At 43.5% G+C, this 13,306-nt stretch overlaps 1 protein-coding gene across 1 annotated transcript in view; it reads right to left on the bottom strand.

Annotated features, from left to right (window-relative positions):
• Window positions 1-13,306, bottom strand: part of LOC147034347 (glutamate receptor ionotropic, kainate 2-like) — a 423,936-nt gene that overhangs the window by 138,102 nt on the left and 272,528 nt on the right. The window contains exon 8 of the mRNA XM_085881293.1: window positions 6,640-6,783. Coding sequence (XP_085737419.1) covers window positions 6,640-6,783 — 144 coding nt within the window. The remainder of the gene's footprint in view (window positions 1-6,639; window positions 6,784-13,306) is intronic.

Raw genomic sequence — 13,306 nt, 5'->3', positions numbered from 1 at the left:
CAAGCAGTGCCAACGAAACCCGCGAAGGAGCGCGGAGTCAGGGCACCGGCACGCCGACACATTTGCAGCTCATCACAAAGACACGGGTAGGATTCACCCGGTCTCGCGGCCCACAGGCCCCGTCTGCCCCCTTGTCTTTGAGGGTGGCCCTCTTCTTTTGCTCTTGAGTTAATGTGTTGTCGGCACCGTCTGTAAAGTAAAACTGTGTAAGTGTTGCCGTGTGCACGCGTAGTCGGTTGTAGATCTGCATTGCTGTGTTTCTTTTGTTACATCTGCTTTTGCTGCATAATTGTTGTAATTGTATATGTGTGCTCTCCGTGTGCCGCGGAATAAATGTGCATTATGTTGAACTGTTTTCCCGTTTCGCTTCGTCTTTTCTTTAATTGAATCTCCATCTTGCTTCACGTAAAGGGTTGGTAGTGGGCTTAATACACCCGATAATTAATCGGAACCGTCGAGGCCGACGATAACACCGCTCGGTTATCCCGCTAGTACGGAACGGGTCGCTTAAGTGGCCCGTGTCCAGAGTCGACCTGCGGCGAGGTGCGATCGCCCGGTCTACCCTCCGCGTGGGTACTTAGGTAGGTCGAATTTGGCGAACAACCCTATCCCACGCGGGGGGCCGATTGGCACGATCGTGGTGAGGCCGAAAGGCCCACCCGTGACTAGCTCCCGGCGTTAGTCCGAGAGGGTCACGACAGAATTGTCCGTCCGGTGGGCGACGTGCCGCGATTCGAGTTACGTGGCCGCTCGCACGCCGCGGGCGCGAATTCGCAACAATATATATATATATATATATATATATATATATATATATATATATATATATATATATATATATATATATATATATATGTATATTTCTTTCCTGGTAAACTCCCAACAACTGTTTGGAGGTTCATTACAAATAGCCCACCGATTTGTAGTACTAAACTCATCCTTCATTGAAATTACATTGCATAGAATTGTCATCTTCAGCTGTGACCTTGAACTTCGACCGAAGCAGAGCAAAATGAAACAGGTTCACCGTTGCCCAAGGCTGAGTGCACCTGTCAAGCTACTGGATTCGGTCACGCAATCTCCAACTGGGGAGCAAAGACAGAGTTCCATGGGTGATCTTATAGGGCTCTTCTGGTCTACATGTGTGGACCATGAAACATCTATAACTACAACACTACCTCTTGTAGGTTGGGTACTGTGAAGCTCCTCGCTGCTCTGAAACTGGGTTCCTGCCTTTCCGCCAAACATCTGTCTCTTCATGTCACTTTCTCTGTGAAAGTTACGCTGGCCTTCTGGACAGTGCATTTGATGTGCTGTTTGCTCTCAGTGTTGCTCTCTATTGCTGATATCTATAAGAGCATGTCTGGAAGTAACTTCCACGCTGCCCTTGTATTGATGCTGTTGCCTCTTCACACCACGCATCTTCAGGGATCTCCATTTCCTTTACGTCCGTGTGGATCACATCCTTCAATCGTTTGCGTGGACCTCTCTTTGGATGGGGTTCGTGTAGGCGGCTAAGCAGGCTGATCCTGGGTGTTTTCTCATCGGACATTTAGGCCAGATGACCAAGTCACTCGAGTCGACATTTAAAGACTTTCTCTGTCACTGTTTCATAGTGTCACTCTGAAATGCTGTGTGCTTGGCCCACTGGTGTTAATTTAAGATCTCTCTTCTTCTTCTTCCTCTTGTGTATGCAGCAACTGGCTGTTAGTAGGTTAATTGTCTGTGAGTGAAACTGTGCCACTGATACAATTCCCCCTGCACAGGGTGGCCACAATGTCCTGTCACCCTTGTAAAAAATTGTGACATTGCCCTTTATTATTATTATTAGCCAACAATGGCCAAATTGACAAATGTTAGCTGCCAACACTGAAGGGTTCCACAAGTTGAACCACGTACATTTGCAGTACTCTTTTACCTTGTTACGCATTTTACAGCATATCACACAAGCATTAAGTGTCCAGTGGATCCGTTTGTGCTGCATCATTGTCATTACAGAAAATTTTGCGCCATGTTCTGTGGGACATTTTCCGGAGCATTTGTGGGGTGATACGATTAAAAGGAAGTCTCACTGCTTGTTTGAGGTCATCAGTGGTACTGTATCTTCACTTAATCTGAGAAAAAGGGGAAAACACAAATGAATTAACACTGGGACACAAAAAGGCAATGTCACAATTTTTACAAAGGGTGACAAGAAAATGTAGCGACCCTGTAGATGAGGGCAGGAATTTGGAATTTGTTCAGGGTTCTGGGGATAACTTGCTTACTCTTCAGAAAGGATAATGTGGGATCTTTAACATCCACGAACTAATGCTGGCAAACATGACACCGATTTAACATCCATATGAGGGATGGCACACACACACACACACACACACACACACACACACACACACACACACACACACACACACACACACACACACACACACACACACACACACACACACACACACACACACACACACACACACACACACACACACACACACACACACACACACACACTGATGAATCACCCTGCCTGTGAAACACCGGGATGACAGTTTATATCTGGGTCAGGATTCAAACCCAGGCTAGACGGCTTCTAGGCAAATGTGTGTACCTCTCAGCCATCCTGCCATTCCTGCTAGAATGGCGCGAAGGTATCTGCGATGGAATAAGTCAAGTCCCTTCAAATCTTTCCGAAGAGGTGTTCAACACTTGGACCCTTAGAATAGGACAGAGAGGACGCAGAGAAGAGACCAAGGGCAAAGTGCACCAAGCCGACGACCAATGTTGCTAAACACCAGTTTACGGAGTGTTCTAAAGGCTCTTGATGCTCCTACTATCCTTCGGTCAATGTCAGATTTTATTGATTGAAGGATAGCACATACATGTGTACACACACACACACACACACACACACACACACACACACACACACACACACACACACACACACACACACACACTCAAACGGAGGTGGAAACTTTGATACCTGGGAGAGGCCTCCGTTCGACCTTCTGAAGCCTGCATACGGAGATAACAACCAACAACACACTACCAAGTACAAATGCGGACCCGACAGGTTTCTTCTGAACGTGACATTTAATTTTAATGACACTGACAAACAGCAATCAATGTATCCCCTTGAATAAATCAACTTTGGGAAAATGAATTCTAAAGGTCGTACGGCCTCACCATTTGTAGTACACGCCGCCAACTGTATAAACATGAAAATACAGTGAAACGACATTACGTCCATTGATCTCCGTTTGTCAATGTGCCCTGGATTTATGAAAAGCTGCGACGGGGCTCAGTACCCGTTCCCTTTATTCCAACCCATGTGCCCCACTACCTATCTCCTGCAGGCTCCCACCTGCAGATTGAAGCCCTGCATCCTATCAAGTGTTTGTTTGCAATTATTATGGCTCGACGCCTTCCTAATAGACCATATTTCTCACAGTCAGGCGCCAAGTTAATAAGAGAAACTGATACGATCATCAAAGGCTGGGTACCATTGCAGACCTCTCACGTGTATAGTTTGTGACGATGGCCAAATTGACAAATCGCTTCACGTGCACGATCCCAAAAGCAAAGCAGATGCTCTCTCGGTGTCAATGCCATTTTAACGGGATTTTTTTCCCCATCAATTTACGGTGCCCGTGGTGGCACATAACACGTTTCTTCACTCTCCCACAATATGGCTCAAACATATTGCCTGCACCTCCAGCGAGTTTGCTAACTGTAAGCCACTCTGCGAGTTAAAGTTTGGTTCCTCCTTGATCTGTCTTCACTCGATCGAGGCGGACGAGTTCACACCGAGTCCCTGTCCACCTGCATGTCGTGTGGCTAGAAAGTGAACGTGCTTTCACAATCATTGCAGTGCATTCCCTGATGGTCATAAGATACATGACTTATCCAGCTGAATGACAATTATAAGAAGGGCCATTTTGGTCCTCCCCCTCCCCCTCAGCCCCTCGACCCGGATACCTTCTCAAGCCAAAGTCCACGAGCATATAAATTTGATGCATCGAAGGGTCCCCAAAATGCTGCGGATTTTCTTGCACCGGATAATGATGTCTGTGGCCGGGACTGCTTTGGCAAATACTGACGAGCCACCTGTACCCCCTCCCGTCCTTTTCAAAGTTTTGTGGTTTTGAGTACATCTTGGATTAGCTTGACGGGTCCCATTACACAGCTGGTACATGGTATTGTAACCATGGATAATTTACCAGCAGGCCATAACTCCTGACAAGAGGGAACAATTTGTATCCATCTCATGGTGTGCTCCATTTTTGAGGCACAAAGAAAACCAACAGCCTCTATCTCCTTAACTAGCTTAACTCAATATGTACGGAGTGTCCTCATATCATGTAACTTTGAACTTTTATAACTTTTGTTGCACACATGATAGAAACAAACTGTAAATGGTGCATGAAAGCATAATTACTTCGACCACAAAAGGTAATGTATTCTCCCCCCTGTTTTTTTGTCTGTTTGTCTAAGAGCAGGATATCTCAAAAAAGTTACGGATGGATTCGGATGAAACTTGGTGGACAGGTTGGGTGTGTGACAAGGACGTTATCATTAGGTTTAGGTGAAGATTTGGATCTGAATGTCAGCATTTTCAAAGTGATTATTCACCATTGGAAGATAGGGCCATAATCAATACATAGCACGACATCCCAAAAAGTTTTGGACGGATTATGAAAAAAAAAAAAACTTGATGGATGAGTTGGGTAGGTGACAAGAACAAGACGATTACATTTTGGTTCAGGTCCGGATGCAGAACTGTCCTATCAGTGAGATACAAAACGTAAACTGTTCAGTCTGGCGGTCAGTTACTGCCTGCAGACCACTGCGCTCTACCGAGAATCATTCTAGTTCATCAAATTTTGTTAATGCTAATGTTTTTTACCCCGTGCACGCGAAGCGAAAAGCGGGGAAAAGCAATTGGTTCATGTCTGTCCGTCTCTCCGTCCACAACCGTCAGTTTTTGATCGAGGACCAGCTGAATTTAAAGAAAATGTTATATTTTGAGCATGAATCAGAACAGGAATCGGAAACCAAACCTGCCATTTTACCGCACTTTGTCTCTGAATTCATCCCGGTCACACATGCACAGAGAGGAGTAAGTGATATTTTTAGTTTGCCTGCCTTGCCTGGCACTGAAACAAAATTGAAAATAATTCCAAACATGAAACTTACTGTTTTTAAGGATGTTATAAAGGACATGAACAACAGGCATGAATAACGAATGTAACCTGTTAGATAGGGTGACGTAACAGGCACTGCCCTACAACATCAACGGCGTTACAACGGCGGTAAGTCCCAGAATTAATTTTATTTATTCGCCCTTTCCAATCTTTATTCTATTTTAATTGAATTATATACTGAAACACTGTAGAACACAAATCCTCTTCTTGTCACTCCCAAGAACCTCCAGTTTAGCAGCACTTGGACATGTTAAATACGGTGGTGTATGAGACCGCTTCAACAGTGCAAAATTTCTGGAAATTTTTTTAAAGTTAACTTTTAAATCATTATTTTTATTTAAATTGAAGTATATAATTGAACGCCGTGCAGGGTAACGTGTTCTTTGAACTCTAGTTATTAATATTGTTGTTATTTCTGTTATTAAATCCACAATTCCCCTTTGTTTCTTGATGAGCTGACATTTTCTGATGAGGAAACCTCGACATCAATGGTGAAGTCAACCATTCCAATTAACGCATTTGCTTCCCAAACTACGATGATGTAATCTTTCACATATATCACCACGTATCAGCAAGATGAGGCTCCCTGCCACTACGCTTCGAATGTGCGACCCTTCTTGAATGTCTTCCCAGACAAGTGGATCGGAAGTCATGGACCAATTGCTTGGCTACCTCGTTCACCTGACCTGTCCCCATTAGACTCTATTTTATGGTGCTATGTCAAAACTGTTTACTCATGAAAACCACATTCTTTGGATGAACTTGGGGCTGTAATCACGGATGCAAGTCATGAAATTACTCAGCAGCAGAAACTGGAGAATGTTTTCAACAAGTTGGAAAATCAGATTGAACGATATGCTCGTATCACGAAAGAAGGCGGTTATGATGAAGCCTTAAAAATTTAACTGTATGGAGTAAAAACATAATTTAATTCTTCTTTCATGCTCCATTTATAATGTGTTTCTATCATGTGGACATCAAAAGTTACAAAAGTTCAAAGCTGCACAAGGACATTATGGACCCCCTGGATTCCCTTAACCATAATCCTATCCTACATCTAACTAATTGCCTCAGTGTGCAACAGATGCATCCCAATTGATGGGTGGGCAAAGGATAAACTGAGGAAATAAAAATTGAGAAAATGAAGAGAAGGGAGGATGGGAGGGGGGGGGAGTAGGGGAGTGTGGAGAGCAGGGGAGAGGGAAATATTTTCTGCAGTGTCTAAAACTGACGTTAACACTCATCGGTATACTTTTACAAAGTTGTAAGGAGATATAGGGATCAGGGGATGGAAAAGAAAGGCACAATGGTGGGTATGGAGGCTCAAAAATACTTCAGCATACAAAATAATTACACGTCCCCCATCAACATCTGATAAACTACATACCTCCTTAAAGCAGTCGTGTGCAAGATGTAGTTGCTAATTAACTGGACGTACCTCCTTAATTAGTTCCATGTAGCGTTCACCAAAGCGCCAAGGTTTGTGACGATGGCACTGCAGGGAACTGACAGTCATCTGTGTTGACTTCTGTGATGCCACAGACACCACGTGGACCGCATCATACATGAGAGCTGCATCCGTCTGTCCGATGGGTGCACAACAGTGAGGATGGTGTTGAATCACTCAAATCTCCATTTACTGCAGGACAGTGATATACCATGCACGCCCAGCACATCTCAAACATGTGATGGTTGAATGACAATCTCACAACCCAAATTGCTGGTAATATTATCATTAAACAAGGCAAGTGGGCAAGGGATAAACTACATCAGTAATACAAGTCAATGTTAGGCATTTAAAAAAGAAAACTTGGCAAAATAGTGGGATATTTGACCGATGCTTTTGCAGAAGGGACAGCCAGCTTAATACCCTGTCCAAAGGATGGCGTGCAATGCCCTATGCTAACGCCACAACAAACAGGCTTTTTGGTCAGATCTAGTTTAAAACCTCGACACGTTTGAGATGAGTGTGTCACAGCTGAACTATCTTTCCGTTCTGTGAATTATTTTTGTTTCTAATTTAAATATCTTTGTGTATCTTGGTGTATTTCCAGTTTAAATGTATTACCAGACTAGGAGGCATAATGGTGAGAGTGTGCACTCTGAGTCTGGGAGGTCAGTGGTTCGAACCCTAGCCGAGTCACAACAAAGACTTTAAAATTGGTACATGCTGCTTCCGAGCATTTAAAGAGGATAGAGCAACCATTGTAGAGGAATTCATGGGCCTAATGGCCTCCACCTGCATTAAAATTCCTTGTAAGTGATCACATCTATCTATCTATACATTACTAAAACTCTCATGTTGTGTATATATATATATATATATATATATATATATATATATATATATATATATATATATATATATATATGTATGTTCCCGAAATACAGCCAAAACGGTGCACGATAGCGCAAAAATTTTAGAGCCACTTTACTCACCATTCACCTGCGGTGTGCAGTATCAAGTTTCATTCAAATCGGGCAACGAAAAAAATTATTTAACAAATGAATTCCCAATTCAGTCAAGTTTTGATCTGACGATCCATAAACCGCTTTCTTCATCAACCGCTTTCACAGCGGGAACCCAATGGGTTCACAGGTTGTCTAGTAGTAACTAAAGATGGTGAACACCACCCAATCCCATGTGAAGAAGAATGGATGCAAGAATAATAAGGCTAATAGTAATTGGGCCAAAAGGGCTGTTTCAGGGATAATCAGCTTCATTATTATTATTGTTACTATTATTATTATTATGATACACTTGTTCATGTATCTGTCCATCTGCCTGTCTGTACCATTCCGGTCCACCCATTGGTTGGACAGTTCACCAGACTTTACCAAAAATTTACCTTTTGAAAAATATCATTCTGTCACCATGTTGGTGCTTGCTGATCTGAAAAGTCAAAGACATTTTTGAAGCATTCATGTTCATGATTGCCATGCCCTCCCTATAAGTTTTCCCTTCATTGTAAGATGACCATTGAAAAGGATTTTGAGCTGATAGGCTTCACGGCACTTTTGAAAAAGCAGCCTCAGTGATCGAGGCAGTGGTCTGTTAATGTATACACTGCCAAAACAACTACTGTATGTGACATTCTCTCAAAGCAGGGCTTAAACCCATGCCACCACAACATTATTTACTTTTAATGATGTGTATATGTATCGTATTTTCCGGTGTATAAACCGCACTTTTTTATTGGCAAAAAAGGTAAAAGTTGGGGGTGCGGTTAATACACGGGCGTAGAAAGAAAAATAAAATCGGCCTTAAAGACGATCAATTCTGAATTTCAATAATATTCCAAATTAACACTTTTGTAAGCAGTCAGAACTGCTGTTAAGCTCAATTCTGCCATTTAAATTTTGAAAATTGGTTCAGGTTAACAGTTTGTACAACATTATATTAACCGTGTGTGGGAATTAAATAAATAAATAAAATAATACACCTGAGCGGGTTTGACGGTCAGCTCGGATACAAAGCTTGATGCAACCGAGTGTTAATCAACCTTAGTGACTATGAAAAGTGAAAACAGAATTTAAATTGAACTTAAAATAACCGTGCGAAGCCGTGTTGAAGGCGGCGGACCTTGTGTTGCCAAATAAACAGGACCAGACGACACAGGTAACGAGAAACTAGTTGGTCAAATTAAATCTTCTTAATAATCCCGATGAAGCTCATTATGCATTATCACCGTCCGATGCTTCCTTATAGGCCATTCGACCAATCGGTCATTTTGCACTTGATGACCCTGTAACCTTGACCCCGAGGCGAAAATGTGAAAAAGGGCTCAGACGATCTATAGAGAGCAACTAGTATTATCATCGTGTCAAGTTAGAACTCAATCAGACGAGACGTCTCAGAGGAGATAGAAAAATAAAAATTGTTGACGGACGGACGGACGGACAGACAGACAGACAAACAGACGGACCTGAGGACATCGAACGGTTTTATTAGGTCAGCGCACCCGGAGACACCCGGAGTTTCGATGCGTGGTATATATAGACTATAGAGCCTCACAGCTCTGAAAACACCATTTAACACATAAGAAGAAGAACACCTGGTCTCACATCAAAAGAAGAAGTATTCACAATAGCTAGAGTCTAATAACGGAGCGCCCACCTCAAATAAGCCTGCGTGGTAAGCTTACCTCGTACGTGGTGTTCAAGAGGAAGACACTGCCTCAAGACAAGTTTCCAGCTGGTGCCATTGTTCGTGCGCAGTGGAAGGGGTGGATAGACGAGGGACTTGTAGTGGTGACTATATTTTTACCTGCATCATTTTCTACGTGAACATCCGATGCAGACAGAATTAATCCACCAAGCTTGTTCCTTACATGCTGATGCGACACTCGGAAATGCTGGAGAGCGGAACGTGGTTTAACCCCGTTGTTCTCTACTCTTTCTTCAACCTCTTGAAAATGAGAATAAAACTGTTACACTAAATTAAGCAGACGGGGGAGTAAGCATGTTGACACCTCCGTCACCTTGTTCGTAACAAAGTTAATAGGGCCAAAAAAAAAAAAAAAGAGATAGGGCCAAAAACGACATAGTACTGTATGGCATGATATTTCAAAAATGTATTGGGCCCGATATGTTCTTGTGGATCAGGCATTACGTGGTGGAGGTATGCACTCTACCGAGTACCCTTCTAGTTATTAATATTACCAGCAGGGATTCATGCCTCCCAACCCCAAATACTTACCCTTCCCCTTCCAACCCTAAGGTGTCAATCTCTTCGCCACTCCAAGCCTTCAACCACCCCACCCCCCTCCACAACTCAACACCTCCAACTCCCAAAGTCTGAACCTCCCCTACCAACTCTGTCCCATCGTTGCTCTCCCACCCCCACCCCCAACCCGAAGTCCTCTCCCTCCCCCTCCCAACCCTAAGACATCAACTGCATCACCGTTTCAAGCCTCCAAACCCCATTACCACCTGTCATGGTTACCTGTCTAATTCACAAACACACGAGATATGTGGGAAAGGTATTTGACCATGAGCAGGTGACGGCCCATCATTGTCACCTGTCTGACTTACAATCTTGTGAGATATGCGGGAAAGGTATTTGACCATGAGCAGGTGACGGCCCGTCATTGTCACCTGTCTGACTTACAATCTTGTGAGATATGCGGGAAAGGTATTTGACCATGAGCAGGTGACGGCCCGTCATTGTCACCTGTCTGACTTACAATCTTGTGAGATATGCGGAAAAGATATGTGACAATAAACAACCCAAAACCAATTATCTTATTCCTGATGCATATCTACGCATCATTAAGAGTATGTCATGACATGGGTTTAAGCTCTGCTTGAGAGAATGTCACAGAGTTATTTAGGTGGTGTATAAGTTAACACACTGCTGCCTCTTTTGCTGAGGCCGATTTTCACAAGGCCCGTGGTGCCTATCGGCTCAAAATCCTTTTAACTCTCACTTTGCTCGTTTTACAATGAAGGGAAAACTTATAAGGAGGTCATCGTGATCCTGAATATGAAAGCTCCGAAGATGTTTTTGACTTCGCATAACAGGAAACATCAACAGTGACCGAATTAATTTTTTTTCCCCATTGTGGGTGAAGTTAGGCGAACTGTCCAACCAATGGCTGGAATGAAATCTTGCGGACAGACGGACGGACACCCTAACAACCGTATTATTATTAAGATGATCCAAAATGTCATGACAGCCGACACCTTGCCAAGACAACATGGCAAGTCACATGATGTTGCATTGATTTTTTCTCTTTTTTAAAGGGCACAGAAAGCTTTTTGTTTCGTTTTCATCCCTAGAAAAGTTGAGCCTCTCAAAAGAGACAAATAACAAGAGAGGGTGGCAGGTCAACAGATTGACAAATGCTTGGATCTTCTTCTTGCACGTGACAGTTTGGCTGCCAGGGAGCAATCATTTTTTTGCGGTGCAACTACGCCACTGATGCTGCGCCCCTCTACCGGTACACTGGTACTCATTTTGCTGACTTCAAAGGGATGGCAGGCTGAATCAACCCCACCTGGTGTCAATTCAGTGGCCAACAGGGCTCAAACTCATGACCCGAGGATCCTAAGCCAGCCACCCTAACCAGTAAGCCAACACCAGGCAGGCAAATGCTTGGATGGGAACAAATAGACAGAAAAAACAGTCACAGTTGCACGACAGAATGTTCAGTGGGCTGGTGGGCAGGAAAAGCAGGAGGGATTGGGGTGGCGAAGTAGTCAGCGAATGTATATAAGTATATGAGAGTCACCATGAGGTGGCAATAGGTATGAGCCTTGAAGGAGAATTCTTGACAGTGTTTAGTTTTAAAATGTGGTTTATATTCTCGATTAACCCTCGCCTGGAGCCAAAACATGAAACACAACCCAAAAATCCCCTCTGGCTGTGGACAGATTGGCTGCGGAGTCTCTCAGAGAATTTTTGACTCAAACAGCTCCAGTATATCGTGGCTGGTTGAAGGAATCGAACGACGTCTGTCTTTCCCGATTTTATTGCAAATCTTTCCACGTCTTTCCAAATCAAGCCCGACCTCCTTGTAAGACATCATGCACTACTTGAGCTGATGTCATGTCCCAGACTCCCAATGTATCTTTATCTTATCTCTCCAAATTAGGCAATGCACAGCAGCCTTAAAAAGCCTCGAAAGGTCATGTTAGAAGATGCCTTCAGGAGCAGAAGCACCGAGATAACTGGAAATAACATTATAAGAGCTGTGCTTCCAAATATAACAAGGGTATCGGAGAAGTTGATGCAACCATGTTGTTTATTTTTTTTCCTCGAGCGGAAGAAAAAAAAAGTCAACTCCCTTGTAGTTACCCTGATCATATTACTGCAAAGTACCGTAGAGATGTCCATTTGAAATGTGCAAAAACACCAAAAAGGGCGGTGAGCAAAAATTGTATAATTGGTAAGGTACCATGGAAAATGTGGCGCGGCAAGAGAACACCAAAACTTACGGATCATTCTTTCTCGTCAACCTTCGCTTTTTCACTTGTCAGGTATTCCTGTATCCCCTATTTTCACTCGTCATGCAGTCCATACGTCTCTACTTCTTATGTTGCCTGTTTGTTGGTGCCTTGTCCAATTCCCCCCTCCTTGTTTACCAGTTGCCATATGCTCCCCTGTTGAAGTGTCGGTCTATCACCAGTCTCCCATCAGCTCTGATCAGATCATGAACCATGCTCTAACAAAATATAAATTTAAAGGAATTTTTGAGTTTGTTCTAAGTTGTCAGCAAAGTTGACCAAGGATCGTTTCTCGAGATTTCCTCAACGAAGATTACGAACACACACACACACATTTTCTCAGCAGTGGAGGTCAAAGGCCTCCAGAATTGGATACGTAGCGGTACTCAGTATACACGGTACTCAGTTTGGGACAGATTGCAAACCAAAAATCTTTTAACGAGTAAAGAAATGTGACTTCAGCTTTGGATTTCAGTTAACATGGACTTATGGCACTGCATCTCTTGTTCATCTGATCCTTTGAAATTTCAATTGAAGGCTCAGAAGTCGAGCAACACGGATCTGCTGTCGTTGGTTCGTAGCGGGAGAATCATAATGAGGCAAAATTATCCACGCTCATCAGCTTCCCCAGTACAGGCCAAAAAGGTCTAAATTGGCTCCTGCAAGTTAGGTATAATAATAATAATGGTGGCTAGTGTCGAGTGTGACAGGATGGTGCAGAGGTAATGCACTTACTTTTGAGCTGTCGAGTTTGGGTTAAATTCCTGACCCGACTACAAACTGAAGGATTGGTGCTTCGCACTTTGCATCAGTTGGTTGCGTCATTCATCCCATGGTATCTTTCGAGAAGAGTAGGTGGGGTTATCACTGGCACCCTGAACAAATTACAAATTTCTGCCGTCTTCAGTCGAACGTCAGGTCAGGCCTGGCAAGCCAGTTTGTGACATATTTGGGCCAAAAAGTTTCCCCAGCCGACCCCACGAGAAAAGACGAATGGTTGGGGCCGCTCGTGGAGTATGTGGATCCACTCACAAGTAACTGACCGAAGTTTTAAGAATGAGGAATGGATTCACAAGGGCAGCATTTGTAGTACAAGATGCTCAATCTCTCCTTCAACTTCAAAGTAGTCAAAGTCCACTCTGATCCCCCAAGGGATC

The sequence above is a fragment of the Eptatretus burgeri genome, chromosome 1 (assembly GCF_056783735.1).
Source record: "Eptatretus burgeri isolate ZD-2024b chromosome 1, Ebu_testis_v1, whole genome shotgun sequence".
NCBI lineage: Eukaryota > Metazoa > Chordata > Myxini > Myxiniformes > Myxinidae > Eptatretus > Eptatretus burgeri.
Note: the sequence above shows the minus strand (reverse complement) of the source record. Positions and strands in the feature narration are given on the sequence as shown.